General features: G+C 43.8%; 1 protein-coding gene across 1 annotated transcript; it reads left to right on the forward strand.

Annotated features, from left to right (window-relative positions):
• The first annotated feature begins 1,879 nt into the window (after positions 1-1,879).
• Positions 1,880-3,469, forward strand: CHRM5 (cholinergic receptor muscarinic 5). Its single transcript, XM_054716380.1, has one exon. It carries the CDS (start codon positions 1,880-1,882, stop codon positions 3,467-3,469), a length of 1,590 nt encoding a protein of 529 aa, XP_054572355.1.
• The last annotated feature ends 11,934 nt before the right edge of the window (positions 3,470-15,403 follow it).

Consider the following 15,403-nt stretch of genomic DNA (forward strand, 5'->3'; position numbering starts at 1 on the left):
AAAGGTATTTGGCCCTGACCAGAAGGGTCCAGGTATTGCTCGATGGTAGTTCAATGGTTAGAACATCGGCCCACACACTGAAGGATCCCAGGTTTGATTCCCGGTCAAGGGTTGCAGATTCAATCCCCAGCCCAGTCAGGGTGAGTTCCGGAAGCAACCAATCGATGTGTCTCTCTCACTTCAATGTTTCTCTCTCTCTTTCTGTCTCTCTCTCTCTGTCTCTATTTCTCTCTCTCTCCTTACCTCCCTTCCTCCCTCCCTTCCACTTTCTCTAAAAGTCAATAGAAGAAATATTCTTGGGTGAGAATTAACAATAAATAAATAAGTAAAAAGATATTTGGGTGGTGAACACATAATACAATATACAGATGATGTATTATAGAGTTGCACCAATGATTTTATTAACCAATGTCACCCCCAATAAATTCAATAAAAACATTTTAAATCATGCAAATATAAAAAAAAATAAAGTACAGCATAGGGAATATAGTCAATAATATTGTAATAACTAAGTATGGTGTTAAATGGATACTAGATTAATCAGGGTGATCACTTCATATGTTTTATAAATGTCTAATCACTGTTGTATACCTGAAATTAATATTATATGTCAACTATAATTTAAAAATTATCTTAAAAAGAAAAAATAAATTAAAAATTAAAAAAAATATATTTTAAAACTTTTCTATGACACTGCAAATAGTCCAAGGGAGGGTCACCATCTTCAGCATATGGGGCAAACTTCATACCTCTCAATGAAAACCAGGTCCCCACTGGGAGTTTGTGCACTAAGTCAGGGTGAGGTTTTGTAATATAGTCTTGGCTCACAACAATGCCTCAATAATGTTTAATAACTGAATTTATAATTAGACTCAATAATCTAAATAATTGGACTATAGAGTTTATACAACTTGTCTTTTTCTCCAGTGCACGATAGCTAAATACTTATCACCAGGAGCTTAAAAAGTGTCTGACCTTAAGGCTATTGCAGTAGAAAATAACAATGTAACATGCTTTCTCCTCATTAATACTCCCCAACAATCCAAGTCTCTTTCCTTTTCCATTGCTCTCATCCTCCCAGTTCCTTTTAAAAACTGCCTTTCAGAACCACAAGAGGGCAGCAGCCTCCTGTACATGAAAGGCACTCAGGCATTATTAATCATAAGCAAAGGGAGGATGCCCTTATAAAAATGTTCAAAACTTCAGAGATTTGCCCTGACCAGGTGGCTCAGTTGATTAGAGTGTCCTTATGTCCACTACAAGGTTGCAAGTTGGGGCACATACGGGAAGCAATTGATGTTGCTCACATCACTGTCTCTCTCTCTCTCTGTTTCTCTCTCTGTTTCTCTCTCTCTCTCTCTCTCTCTCCCCCCCTTCCTCTCTCTCAAAAAAAATAAATAAATAAAAATATCTGGGGTGGCCCTAACTGGTTTGGCTCAATGGATAGAGCGTCGGTCTGCGGACTGAAGGGTCCCAGGTTCGATTCCGGTCAAGGGCATGTACCTTGGTTGCGGGCACATCCCCAGTAGGGGGTGTGCAGGAGGCAGCTGATCAGTGTTTCTCTTTCATCGATGTTTCTAACTCTCTATCCCTCTCCCTTCCTCTCTGTAAAAATCAATAAAATATACTTTTTAAAAAAATATCTAGGGTGAGAATTCAAAAAAACTTTAGAGATTTTATTTTAGCATCTCGCCCCAAATGTGTATGGGACCACATTCAGTATTTTGTTAAAAATTATAAACAATGAGTGGAAAAGAAATTCATGCTGGCAAGTGAAGATAATGTATTTCCCTCTCTTCCAGATGCTGTCCCAGAAGAGGTGTTAGATAAAGAACAGTATAGAACCTGACTTACTCCTAATGTAAATTCTTGCACCAGGATGGAAGGAGAATCTTACCACAATGCAACTACTGTCAATGGCACCCCAGTGAATCACCAGCCTTTGGAACGCCATGGGTTGTGGGAAGTCATCACCATTGCAGCTGTGACTGCTGTGGTCAGCCTGATCACCACTGTGGGCAACGTCTTAGTCATGATCTCCTTCAAAGTCAACAGTCAGCTGAAGACGGTGAACAACTATTACCTGCTCAGCTTAGCCTGCGCAGATCTCATCATTGGGGTCTTCTCCATGAATCTCTATACCACCTACATCCTCATGGGACGCTGGGCTCTCGGGAGTCTGGCCTGTGACCTTTGGCTTGCACTGGACTACGTGGCCAGCAACGCTTCCGTCATGAATCTTCTGGTGATCAGTTTTGACCGTTACTTTTCTATCACAAGACCCCTGACGTACCGGGCCAAGCGTACCCCCAAGAGGGCTGGCATCATGATCGGCTTGGCCTGGCTCATCTCCTTCATCCTCTGGGCCCCAGCGATCCTCTGCTGGCAGTACTTGGTGGGGGAGCGAACGGTGCCTCCAGATGAGTGCCAGATCCAGTTCCTCTCTGAGCCCACCATCACTTTCGGCACCGCCATTGCTGCCTTCTACATTCCTGTTTCTGTCATGACCATTCTCTACTGCCGAATCTACCGGGAAACAGAGAAGCGGACCAAGGACCTTGCTGACCTCCAGGGCTCTGACTCTGTAGCTGAAACCGAGAAGAGAAAGCCAGCTCACCAGGCTCTGCTCAGCTGCTTTGGCTGCCCGCGGCCCACGCTGGCCCAGAGGGAACGGAGCCACGCTTCCTGGTCATCCTCCCGCAGGAGCACCCCTGCGAAGCCGGCCCAGGCCTCCGGCCCAAGCACTGAGTGGGACAAAGCTGAGCAGCTCACTACCTGCAGCAGCTGCCCCTCCTCGGAGGATGAGGACAAGCCCACCGCTGACCCTGTCTTCCAGGTGGTCTACAAGAGTCAGGCCAAGGACAGCCCACAGGAGGACTTCAGTGCTGAAGAGACCAAGGAAACTTTTGTGAAAGGCCAAGCTGAAAAAAATGACTACGACACCCCCAAATACTTCCTGTCTCCAGCAGCTGCTCATAGACCCAAGAGTCAGAAATGTGTGGCCTACAAGTTCCGATTGGTGGTGAAAGCGGATGGGACCCAGGAGACCAACAACGGCTGTCGCAAGGTGAAAATCATGCCCTGCTCCTCCCCCGTGTCCAAGGACCCTTCCACGAGAGGCCTGGATCCCAACCTCAGCCACCAAATAACCAAGCGGAAGAGAATGGTCCTTGTCAAGGAGAGGAAAGCAGCCCAGACCCTGAGTGCCATCCTGCTGGCCTTCATCATCACGTGGACCCCTTATAACATCATGGTCCTGGTTTCCACCTTCTGTGACAAGTGCGTCCCCGTCACCCTGTGGCACTTGGGCTACTGGTTGTGCTACGTCAACAGCACTGTCAACCCCATTTGCTATGCCCTCTGCAACAGAACCTTCCGGAAGACCTTTAAGATGCTGCTTCTCTGCCGATGGAAAAAGAAAAAAGTGGAAGAAAAATTGTTCTGGCAGGGGAACAGCAAGCTCCCCTGAAAAGTTAACCACTCCCCTCAAAAGAAGGACCATCATCCACTTCCTGATTCGGATTTGTTGATGCTCAAAAAAGACATCTGTCATTTTGAGTCTCTGAGAACTTTGTAAAGGCTTGAGATCTGTTGCCCAAAGAAAGGAGTCCCACCTGCCACAGTTGCTGCCCCACTGAATTATTCCTGTCTGTGACTAAGGTCACCTGATGTCGCAGGAGTCTGCCATTGAAGTGAATGGGCTTGCGGCTTCACAGGCGGGAGGCATGCTGGGTCACGGTGGACAGTGACTGAGGGGACGTTTGTCTAACCTTCTGTGGGGAACAGCAGGGACCAGTTGGAAACGTCTCCCCTGTGCAAACATGTCATAGACTTTTGTGCAGTATGTATGTGTCTATGAAGTTGTCTTGTGTCAGTGAGAACCAGGGGAATGTAAGTCAGTGTTACCTGTTAACAAGAGTGGTATTCAACTGGCTTCTAAGACTTTCTTTATAAACCAGTCAGTATTTATTCACAAAGTATTTATTATACAGCTATTATGTGTTCTGCGCTGTGGTGTTTTCCTGTCCCTACACCTGAGCAAAGCTCTTGCTATTCCCTTTTACAACTGATGCCAATTCCTGGTATCCGTTGAAATCTAAGCTGGTCCCCATCCTTCCTTTCAGAATCCTGCGCTGGAAGGACCTGAAACCTGATCACACCCAATCCTAGAGAGGGGACTCTATTCTGCTCATAAATATGGTCCAGTCTCCATAGTCACTTATTTTAGGTTTTACCAGTGGGATTTCCCTTTTTTTTTCTTAACAAATATTGTGCATTCTATTTTGTGCCCATTTAAGCCCCTTTATTCATGTTCCATTCTTAGGAAGAATAGTTGTTAATACAGTCCTTCACTGATTAAAGATCTTCTCCAGGCGATTCCTCAGGGTTCTCTTAAACTGTTTTCAGCCGTCTTGATTTCTAATCTCTTTGCAAGGCAAACCTGAGGCAAATTGTGGAAAACAAATTTGATTTCACCCCATGCTTTTGAAACTATTCCTTGGTCATATAGCAGGCCCCCAATTTCCCTCATTTCACACAGACCCCAGTTCACACCCAGGCACAAGCAGGTCACTGTGGAGCCTCCAGCCAAAAGTGGAGGGACAGCAGGGGAAAGGTTTTATTACTTTTTTAAATAGGTGCTTGAATCATGGTTCAGAAATGACTTACTTATTCATTCCTCTCCAAATTCATGGTCAAAGATGAGAACTCCAGTGAAGCTGGCTATGGCCATTATAAAGGAAAGATGAGGCTTTAAAAAAACAAAATGTAGGTAATAATAATGTATGAAAATATATCGGTTATATCGACATAACATACATTAGAGTATCAGGATGATTAAAAGCCAAATTTAATTGAAATCTGTGTACATAAACAAACTGAATCTGTTTCTTTGATACTTTTGAAAATAAGCCAATGTGCAAGAAATTGAAACTATAAAATAGTGCATATAATTAAAGGTCCACAAAGAAAGCAGCAGTGCAGTTCTGAGGAGAAATTTAAAGATGAGCCAGACGGGTCTCCTTATTTAACCTGTTGACTGTATCTGCAGTGTGTTTAAAAATCTCCAGACTTCATTTCGCTGAATATAGGCCAGTTCTTTCTCAACCTCCTTTGCTAAGGAGATGTAAAAATAGCTGGCTTAGTTGTCCTGGGAATTGGGCGTGTACTTGGGCAAAGGAGAGCTACACCTGACACCTGAAGAGCAAACCAGCCTCTCACAAAGTCCCAAGACTGCTCCACGGCAGCAGAAGCCCAGGGCGCCCCTCCAGCCCTATAGGGACCCAGTGCTGAGGTGTAACATCTTGGAAGCGATGTAGCTGCTGAGCCTTTGTGCGGGCAGGTTGACACCTGCCAAGAATTTGCTAGAGAATCTTAATTGGCTCAGTTCTCCAGGAGACACTCTCCCCAGCCTATGTGATGCTAACAGGGTGTAACTTCATGAGCAAACCTGCTCCACCAGCTCTAGATAAACAGTTGGGTTTTTTAGGTTAAGGCTTTGGGTTCCCGAGAAAAATGAAAATCACTCCAGGAGAATAACAGTACTTTAAGCCCATGTTGGGCATTCACTGTTCAGAGAGAGATAAGAGAAACAAGCCAGTTCAAACAAAAGAATGCAGAACTTGAAGTGGGGATGGGTGGCGGAGTTGAAGGTACACTTTCACACTCCACAGCAACCTGGGACCTTTTGTTCATCATATGTGAAATTAATGGAGAGGCCTATGCTTCCTTATCATTGGCTTTTTAAAAATTTATTGGGGTGACATTGGTCAGCATGAACATACAGATTTCAGGTGTGGATTTCTGTTATAAGATCTGTTTATTACACTGTGTGCCCACCACCCAAGGTCAAATCTTCTCCTGCCACCATCTATTAGGACCCCCTTCTCCCATCATTGGCTTTTGGAGACAGTAAGTTTTGCAGACTACCTATGCCCTTTGACATAGACCAAAATAAATAAATAAATGCCCACACTACCAGGGGGCACTAGCATTGGGCCTCTGGTAGGTCCTCAGAATGAAGGCCCAATGGTAAACTGCAGGAACCTGGAGGGGGGGCGGGGGTAGGGTGTGCTAACTTCAAATCTTTGACCTTCTATGCACTCTGACTCCCAAATTCTTCTATGGTAAACTATGTACAGCTTTGTTTGACTAGTTACATACTGGATGCTGCTATGTTGCTAACATCGTGTTTCTCGTTGGCTGTGAATTTGATGGCTTGTTAAGCAATCTCTTTTCAGTACAATTTTTGGTTAAAGCATTTTGTCAATATTCCTGCCTCTGCTTTGCTCCTTTGGTGAATGTCCTTTGAGGGAGTTGCTGATGTTTGGCTCTTTGTAATTGTGAAATCTGTACCTAATCTCTGGATTGGAATATCCAGTTGTCTATTATAAATACTGGAATTATAGCAAAGGATGTGGGGACTGGGCTGCTTTATTTTATTGTACAAGCATCATTCTGGAAATGAAAGAAATTTAACCACACAGTAGTCCAATACAAAGCATTTAAATATGAAAATGGTCTCAGGTTAGCTTGATAGATCCATCTGATTAGAGATCCCACACACATTTGTATGGCCTGGCCACTTAAGAATGGATACACATCCCTCTTTCTACCTCTGTGATTTCTCCCTTTCCTCTCAGTTACCAATGACCAAATTAAGATGAAATAATGATGACAAGATTCCTGGGATAAAATGCTTCCCTTTCCCTCCAGAACAAGGGAGGTGGGGCAGACCCCAAACCACAGCCCTTTAGCTGGTACAGACCCTGCAAAAAAACAACAGCAGCTGCATTTCCTCTTCAACTGCTCAAAAGGCTGGAGCCCTAGTCATTTCACCTCCATTGTAAGTGATACCAATTTCCACCCGCCACCCCACCCCCCAGGACGTCTCAATTGTAAAGAGTGAGATTACACAAACTCTTACCTAATAAGGACCTCAAATGGCAAGTGGGAGAGAGAAGGGAAATACATTTTTTAAGTATCAAAGAAGGAACCCGAAGGAAATTAAAAAACAAAATTTTTCAAAATAATTTTAAACTTAAGAGAAAAGGAACAAGAATAGTACAAAGAACTCCTATATCCTTCACCCATGTGCCCCAACTGTTAACATTTTGCCATATTTGTACGCTCGTGTGTGTGTGTGTGTGTGTGTGTACTCACACATATTTTTTCTCAACCACTTGGAGTAAATTGCAAACATTGTGTCCATTTATCTCTAAATACTTCAGTGGATATTTCTTAAGAACAAGGAGATTATACTACATAACCACAATACAAATATAAAAATCAGGAAATTTAACATTGCTACAATATTTTGTAATACAGTCCATACTCAAATTTTGCCTGCTGTCCAAATGATGTATAAGGATTTCTTTTCCAGTTCAGGATCTAATCCAGGATCACACTTGCACGTAATTGTCATGTCTCATTAGACTCCTTTAATCTAGAAGAAGTCTTCAGCTTTCCTTTGTCTTTCATAACATAGTCATTTTTTAAGAGTACATTCAATCTAATTTTTAAAAATAATTTCCATCATTCATGGGTTTGTCTGATCTTTCCTCATTAAGTTCAGTTTAATGTTTGTCTAGATTTGGGCAGGAATATCACACAGTGTTATAATTTGCCATCCATCTGGGCAAATTATCCTCCATGTATCACATATATCAGAAGGAAGTGATGTAAAACCCTATTGTTGGTGATGTTAATAATGATCACTTGGTTTAGGTCTCCCCAACACCCTGCCAGGTTTCTCCACTATAAATTTACTATTTTTCTCTCTGCAATTAATAATTTGGGGAAAGAAACTGAGCCTATATAAATTTCCTGTGAGTCATCAGGTTTTCACCCAATAAGTATAGCATATATTTATTAATCTCACCCAAGCATGTTATTACTATGATGATAGCCAAGTGGTTGGCATTCTATTGTGGGAATGCTTTTTCCTCCTTTCTAATTTATTTAGGTACTTATTATCATTATGAACTCATAACTCTTATCTTATTCTTTTTTAAAATATATTTTTATTGATTACAGAGAGAAGGGAGAGGGAAAGAGAGATAGAAACATCAATGATGAGAGAGAATCGTTGATCAGCTACCTCCTGCACGCCTCCTACTGGGGATTGAGCTGCAACTCGGGCATGTGCCTCAACCGGGAATTGAACCATGACCTCCTGGTTCATAGGTCAATGCTCAACCACTGAGCCACGCTGGATGGGCATAACTCTTATTTTAGTAAATGGGTTAAAAATCCAACCCTGGCTGGTGTGACTCAGTGGTTAGAGGGGCAGCCTGCGCACCGAAGGGTCATGGGTTCGATTCCCAGTCAAAGGCACATACTGGGTTGCAGGTTCAATTCCCAACCCTGGTTGGGGTGTGTGCAGAAGGCAACTAATCAATGTGTCTCTCTCACAATGATGTTTCTGTTTCTCTCTTCTCTCTCTTCTCTCTCTCTCTCTCTCTCTCTCTCTCTCTCTCTCTCTCTCTCTCTCTCTCTCTCTCTCTCTCTCCCCCTCCCTCCCTTCCTTCCACTCTCTCTAAAAATCAATGGAAAAAATATCCTCGGGTGAGGAGTGAAAAAAAAAATCCATTCCCATCATCATTTCAATGCTCAAATTGTCACAAATTTAAGCAGTGAGAGCTTCAAGATGACTGACCTTTAGACATATCCTATTATCTTAGCACTCCCTTACTTTCTGGTACAATAAAAAGTTCCAGGCTCATCTTGACTCTCCCTACCCCAGCCCAGGAGTCAGCCATTTCTTCAAGGAGCCCTGGTTTTATTAAGTAGAGAATGGTCCTGACTCAGATCAGGACTCAGGATATATTCATTACTATTAGACTGAAACTAAGAAATATGGCCCAGTCAGTGTGGCTCAGTGGTTGAGCATTGACCTATAAACCAGGAGGTCACCCTAGCCGATTTGGCTCAGTAGATAGAATGTCAGCCTTCGGACTGCAGGGTCCTAGGTTTGATTCTGGTCAAGGGCACATGCCAGGGTTGTGGGAATCCCCAGTAGGGAGCGTGCAGGAGGCAGCTGATCAGTGATTCTCATCATTGATGTCTCTCTCTCTCTCTCTCTCTCTCTCTCTCCCTCTCTCTCTCTCTCCTTCCCCCTTCCTCTCTGACAGCAATAAAAATATTTTTAAAAATTCTTTAAAAAAAAACAGGAGGTCACAGTTCGATTCCCAGTCAGGGCACATGCCCGGGTTGTGGGCTTGATCCCCAGTAGGCGGTGTGCAGGAGGCAGCCAATCAATGATTCTCTCTCATCATTGATGTTTCTATCTCCCTCCTTCCCTCCTGAAATCAATAAAAATATATTTTTTAAAAAGAAATATGTACATGTGAACACTTATTAAGAGCAATGAATTCATATTGACATATGCAATTCTAATCCTACACCACAGGATTCTTCCTTTTCCATATGTGTATCTCCCTTCTCCAACAGTGAGAATCATCATTTGCTCATTTGCTCAATTTGCTCAATCCTTTAAGAGTTTCAGAATTGCCACTCCCATATCACTGTGAAAAACTAACATTTTAGTAAAGTTCCAATATTTGTTTGCAGTTTTTTGGGGGTTTTTTTTTTTTGGATTAAGATTGAAGGGATAGCGTCAAATTACTATGTTCAAAAATTGCTTCAGTTAATGAGGACACAAGTAGAACAAGTTGAACAACTCTAGTGACATTAAGTAATAATAAGCAAAAGACTTACACTCAAATAAATATTCATATTAAAATCAAAGAGCGCCCATCCATCTGGGCAAAGTATCCTCCCAATGAACTGCACTGTCCCCCATCTCCCTCAATGAATTAATGTGTGGGGTGGGGGAGGCAACCATCTTAAGTTTAGCTTCGATAATGAAAAAGCCATCATCCAGACTTATCTACATTAGTGTGCTTTATGGCAATCTATTTGTCCAAAAAGTCCTAATCTTCTTATTTTATATGGCCCTCAAATAAGCCCCATACCATCAGAGGTCCCCCCTTTCCCCGCCCCCCCACAAATGCCCTTATGGTCCTGCTAAGAGCAGTCCTCCAAAGAGTTGTATTAGCAATGATTTTCTACACATATACACTTCCTAAAACACACAGTGTTGCTAAGTGCTGTTCAGCAATCCTCATGTTCACATCAGCCCTCGGACTGAAGGGTCCCGGGTTTGATTCTGGTCAAGGGCATGTACCTTGGTTGCAGGTTTAATCCCTGGCCCTGGTCAGGGCACGTGCAGAAGGCAACCAATCAATGTGTCTTTCTCACATCGATGTTGCTCTCTCTCTCTCTGTCTCTCCCTCTCCCTTCCACTCCCTCTAATAATCAATGGAAAAATATCCTTGGGTGAGGATTAGCAAAAAAGAGCAACAACAAAAACTTTGCTAATTGTGACTTATCAATGAGTCACAGACTGAAAATTGAAAATAAATAAATAAATAAAATTTGTTTCCTAGGGCTACCATAACATAGTACCACAAACTGGATGATTTAGAAAGACAGAAATGTATTATCTCACCGTTCTGGAGGCCAGAAGTCCAGCGTCAGCAGGGCCCTGCTCTCTCGGAAGGCCTGGGGAAGGTCTGCTCCAGGCCTTGCTCCCAGCTCCTGGTAGCCTCGGGCATTTGCAGATAGCCATCTTCTCCCGGGGTCTCTTCACGTTATCTTCCCCTGTGCAACTGTCTCTGTGTCCAAACTGCCCCCTTTTATAATCACACCGGTCATACTGAATTAGGTTGCCCTAATGATCTCATTTTAACTTGATTATCTCCATAAACACCCGATTTCCAAATGAGGTCACATTCTGAGGTACTGGGGGTTAGGACTCTAACATATTTTGGGGGACACAATTCAACCCATAACAATATCCAAGCAAGGAAAACACTCTTATTTTATAGATGAACAAACTGTAGATCAAATGGGAAGGATTTCAGAGCCACTGCCAAGATATGTAGCATCAACGCCAGCACAGGGACCGGGCAGGGCAAGGCAGTCTTGACTGGCATGGGACAGTTACCTAGCATTTTTCAAGTACATGTTGGCTTCTTCTCTCCTGGCCTGAGACAATACAGGAAACTAATGGAATGGAACCAGATTTTTAAAGCTCCTTCTGTGTTTGCAAGGAGTACCTCTGGAGGCTTTAGTCCCACACATCTGGAGCCTCGTTTGAGCTAAGCTCTCTGAGTGTGCAGCTCAGAAATTCAAGGGAACGTTTCCTTCCTAAATTCCCAGCACCACCTCTCAGGGGCCCTGAAGGTTTAAATCTCAGATTGGGACAAAATAAAGACCTTAACCTATTCACTATCCATAACCAGGAAGAATGGATTATTAACTTGATCCTGACCTATAAAAGTGGTAATGAAAGCACTTGGGTTTTTATCTCCACAATGAATAGGTTCTATTCAGAATCAGTAACCCTTGTTTCATTTTTAATCATTTTTTTTCTGTCCTCTACTAGTCACTGGAGCCACCTCCTCCAAATGCCCCAAACCTTTGCACCCTTTCCTTCACCGTCTTCTTAGATCCAAGAAACACCATCCAGGCAGCCTAAAAACTTCCATTTGTTCGGCAAATGATTATTGACCTATGTGGGCACCTTAGGGATGCAAAAGGAAACAAGACACTGTCCCTGCCTTTCAGGAATAGAAACTAACAGAATGAGGGACAGAGAATCACCCCGGTGATGGCTTGAGAGTCTCCTCCTCCCCAAGCACAAACATTTCCCTTCTCCAGGCTTCTCTCACCATGCTCTTTGGCACAGAAGAGTAAATTAGCACCAAAGTCTGAACTGCAAAGGATAGAACCCTTACCTGACGGAAGACAGAGGGTGGGTGAAGAGTAACAAAATGAATCTGGATTACATGCAACATTCCATTTAGAAGCTCTTAGGAGCACAGTCCTCTGGGCCTTTTTCCCCATTGGTTCCAACTTCCTGGGCCACATGCCAGGATGCTATGCCTTTCAGAAAGGAGTCTTGCCCCATCTGGATATAGCCTAACTGTCCTATACCATATCTCAAACCCTTCTCTAGGGCAGAGGTCAGGTGGTAATGCAGAAATTAGAGGAGTTGTCAGTAGGATCCTGCAAGAACACTTTGAAAATCAAATACATAAAGTCACACACATAATTCTATACAGACAACCTGAAGCAGTGAAGACAGAAAAGAATCTCAAGTTGAGCAGCTAGTTCAGAGTCAGAGGACTGAGCGCGCCACCTAGGAGCTGAGAGCCCCCAGAGAGGCCTTCCCAACCAACCCCCATCAGCTCCAAAGAGGATAAAAGGGAAAAGGCATCTTTATGCCACAGACCTCCGCTGGGCCACATCATTTAAAGATCTGAGGTTGAACCAGAGGTGGGTAGGTAGCAAGGCAAGAGGGAAGGCAAGGCTTGTTTTTCTTCCAATTACTATATTATCTCGAAGGTTCTGGAATTCTGAGATTTCTACCAGACTCTAGGCTATTGGCAATAATTTTCACGTAACAGTTTGCTCTAAGACCGATTAGCAGCAGGCACAGCCAGGTCACCCCAGAACTCCCCCACAATACTTTCCCTTACGGTTTGTCCTGAGAGGAGCCAGGTGTGCTCTCTGGGATCAGGTGAATTCGGGCCTGCAGTGCATCTCCAGGTACCCCCCCTCCTCTGGAGTGCTCCGGCTATGCTGTTCTTTCGGCATAACTCCTTCTCTTTCGTCTTACCTCACAGGTCACTTTCTCAGGGAAGTGGCCCTCCATTTGGCCTCTGCCTTCTCATCATATCCCATGTTATGAGCTTTTATAGCACTTCCGACTTTTCCTTGGAGTACCTATTAACGTTTTCATTACACATCTGTATGAGTTTGGTCTATTTCTCCCACTAAATTCTAAGCTCTGAGACCAGAGTTCATGCTATTTTGCCCATCATGGTGTCATCTCACCTAATAGCCCTTGGAACATATATAATAGTACCAGAGGCCCAGTGCACAAAATTCGTGCATGGGGGGGGGGTGTCCCCTCAGCCCAGCCTGCACCCTCTCCAATCTGGGACCTCTTGGGGGATGTTTGACTGCCGGTTTAGGCCCAATCCCTGGAATCGGGCCTAAACCGGCAGTCAGACATCCCTTACAATCCAGGACTGCTGGCTCCTAATTGCTCACCTGACTGCCTGCCTGGTCGCCCCTAACTGCACCCCCAATGGCCTGATTGCCCCCCACTGCCTCTGCGTGCTGCTCCCCCCCCCCCACTGGCCTGGTCGCCCCACGCAGCCTGCTTGTTCAGTTGTTTCATCATCCCTCACTAACCCCCTGCCAGCCTGGTTGCCCCATGCAGCCTGCTTGTTCAGACATTTGGTTGTCCCACACTAACCCACTGCCGGCCTGGTTGTAGGCAGCCATCTTGTGAGGGTGTGATGGTTAATTTGCATATTACCTCTTTATTATATAGGATAGGTATTTCACAGTGTATTCTTTACTAAGTAAGGATGTGCATACCTGAGGTAGGAGATGGTTGCAAGACAAGATTCCTAGGTTTTGTGAGGGGATGTTTTGTTTGTTTTGTTTTTCTGGCAAGGCTAGTATCTTTCTGGTTCCTTTAGAAGTAGAAGCTTAATTCGCCATAGGTCTCTGAACTCTACCCTTGTCTAATAATTTGAGTTGGGATCCCAACAATACATTATGAAGATCTATGTGGCAGCCACTTCAGAAATGTTTTACAGGAGAAACTGATGTTCATTCTACCCTTCCTTGAGAACAGGACTGGTGTATTACTAGTGCCTTACAGCCCAGGTAGCTTAGGGTCCAGAGAGGGAAAACAGAGAACAAGGAACCCCATACAGTGAAGTACTATCATGGTATTAAGTACAGGCATAAAGGGAAACAAAGAAGAGGCTCTTATCCAAACCTTGGGGCACCTGGGAGACTTCTGTCGAAGGTAATTTCTATACTAAGTTGTAAATAAGATGTAAGAGGTAGACAGGGAAAAAGATGGGCGGGGGTGGGGTGGGGGGGGGGTGGGGGGGAAGTGTGGTAGAGAGTTAAGAGGAAGAAATAATCAAAAAGGCCCAGAGATGAGTGTGCATATAGAGCTTAAAGTGGAGAAATGCAAAAAATTCAGGATGTGGGGAAAAAGTGAATCCTGAGGGACAGTGGTCAGGATTCAGTTTATCTTGAAGTCTATAGAGCGTCTATAAAGGGTTTTAACAGGGGAATGACCCCATCAGATTTGCCTTTTAGAACAACCTTTAGTTTTATAATGCCTGACGTTCCAGGCACCACAGACTAGGACTAGAATTGCTTTCTCTTGGAAGTCAATTTCTCTTGACTACACCACCCCTTCTCTGAGGAGAGCTTGGAAGGAGAGAGGCATGCCAATAAAGACAGGCAAAGGGTGAACAAGTTTATCATACAATTAATAAGTGATGGAGCCAGGAGCCAGGACGTAAGTCAGAAAGTCCCTTCTGAGCATTCATTCAAGATGAATATGAAGGCAACAGAGTCAATTTTATATGACTAAAGGAAATGGAGGAGGCTTTTGGCAGGTTGGACATCATTTTGGTCAGTTCTGAAAAAGTATGTAAGTTAGAACACTTGGAAACCTACTGGAGCTAGCTTAAGTAAGACACGGCAGCACTATACTATAGGACAGTGGTCGGCAAACTCATTAGTCAACAGAGCCAAATATCAACAGTACAACGATTAAAATTTCTTTTGAGAGCCAAATTTTTTAAACTTAAACTTCTTCTAACGCCACTTCTTCAAAACAGACTCGCCCAGGCCGTGGTATTTTGTGGAAGAGCCATCACTCAAGGGGCCAAAGAGCCGCATGTGGCTCGCGAGCCGCAGTTTGCCGACCACGGCTATAGGATATAGCAGTATTCCACGGGTCCCAAGGGCAAGAAAGCAGTCAACTCAGGAAAAGATAGAAGGTACTATTCTCAAAATTCACCTCCCATTTCAGCTCCTCTCTATGCATCTGCTTCATCCTATACTTTCTCTCTGAACCTGTTTTCTCTTCTTTGCAGTTTACATGACAGAATACATAGCCGTAAACATCTTGTAAATTCATGTTGCCATCTACTCCTCTAGTCCCGCAGTTTTAATTTCAAATTCCCAGGGAACAGCCTTCAGCCTAGCCTGGGTTAGATGTCCCCGCTGGAACGATCAGCTATGCCTATAAAAGCAGGGCCAGATTCCACAAATACAGATGCTGGGAGAACACTCCTTCGGGTTGCACCCTCTCCTCAGGGGAGAACCAGTTACAAGGGGTAAACTGGATGACAATCAACAGATGTATGTTAAAGGAAATCCCTTATTGTAAGAGTTTAGATTTTTCTCTCTCCTTCCCCACAGTCCAATTTTGTTGTTATATCTCATTTCCTCTTCCACTAATATTTTATCCATCCTATCATTCTTCACATTCTGGGAATAAAATAATTTACTT

Source organism: Eptesicus fuscus, chromosome 5, assembly GCF_027574615.1.
Source record: "Eptesicus fuscus isolate TK198812 chromosome 5, DD_ASM_mEF_20220401, whole genome shotgun sequence".
In the NCBI taxonomy this organism is placed as follows: Eukaryota; Metazoa; Chordata; class Mammalia; order Chiroptera; family Vespertilionidae; genus Eptesicus; species Eptesicus fuscus.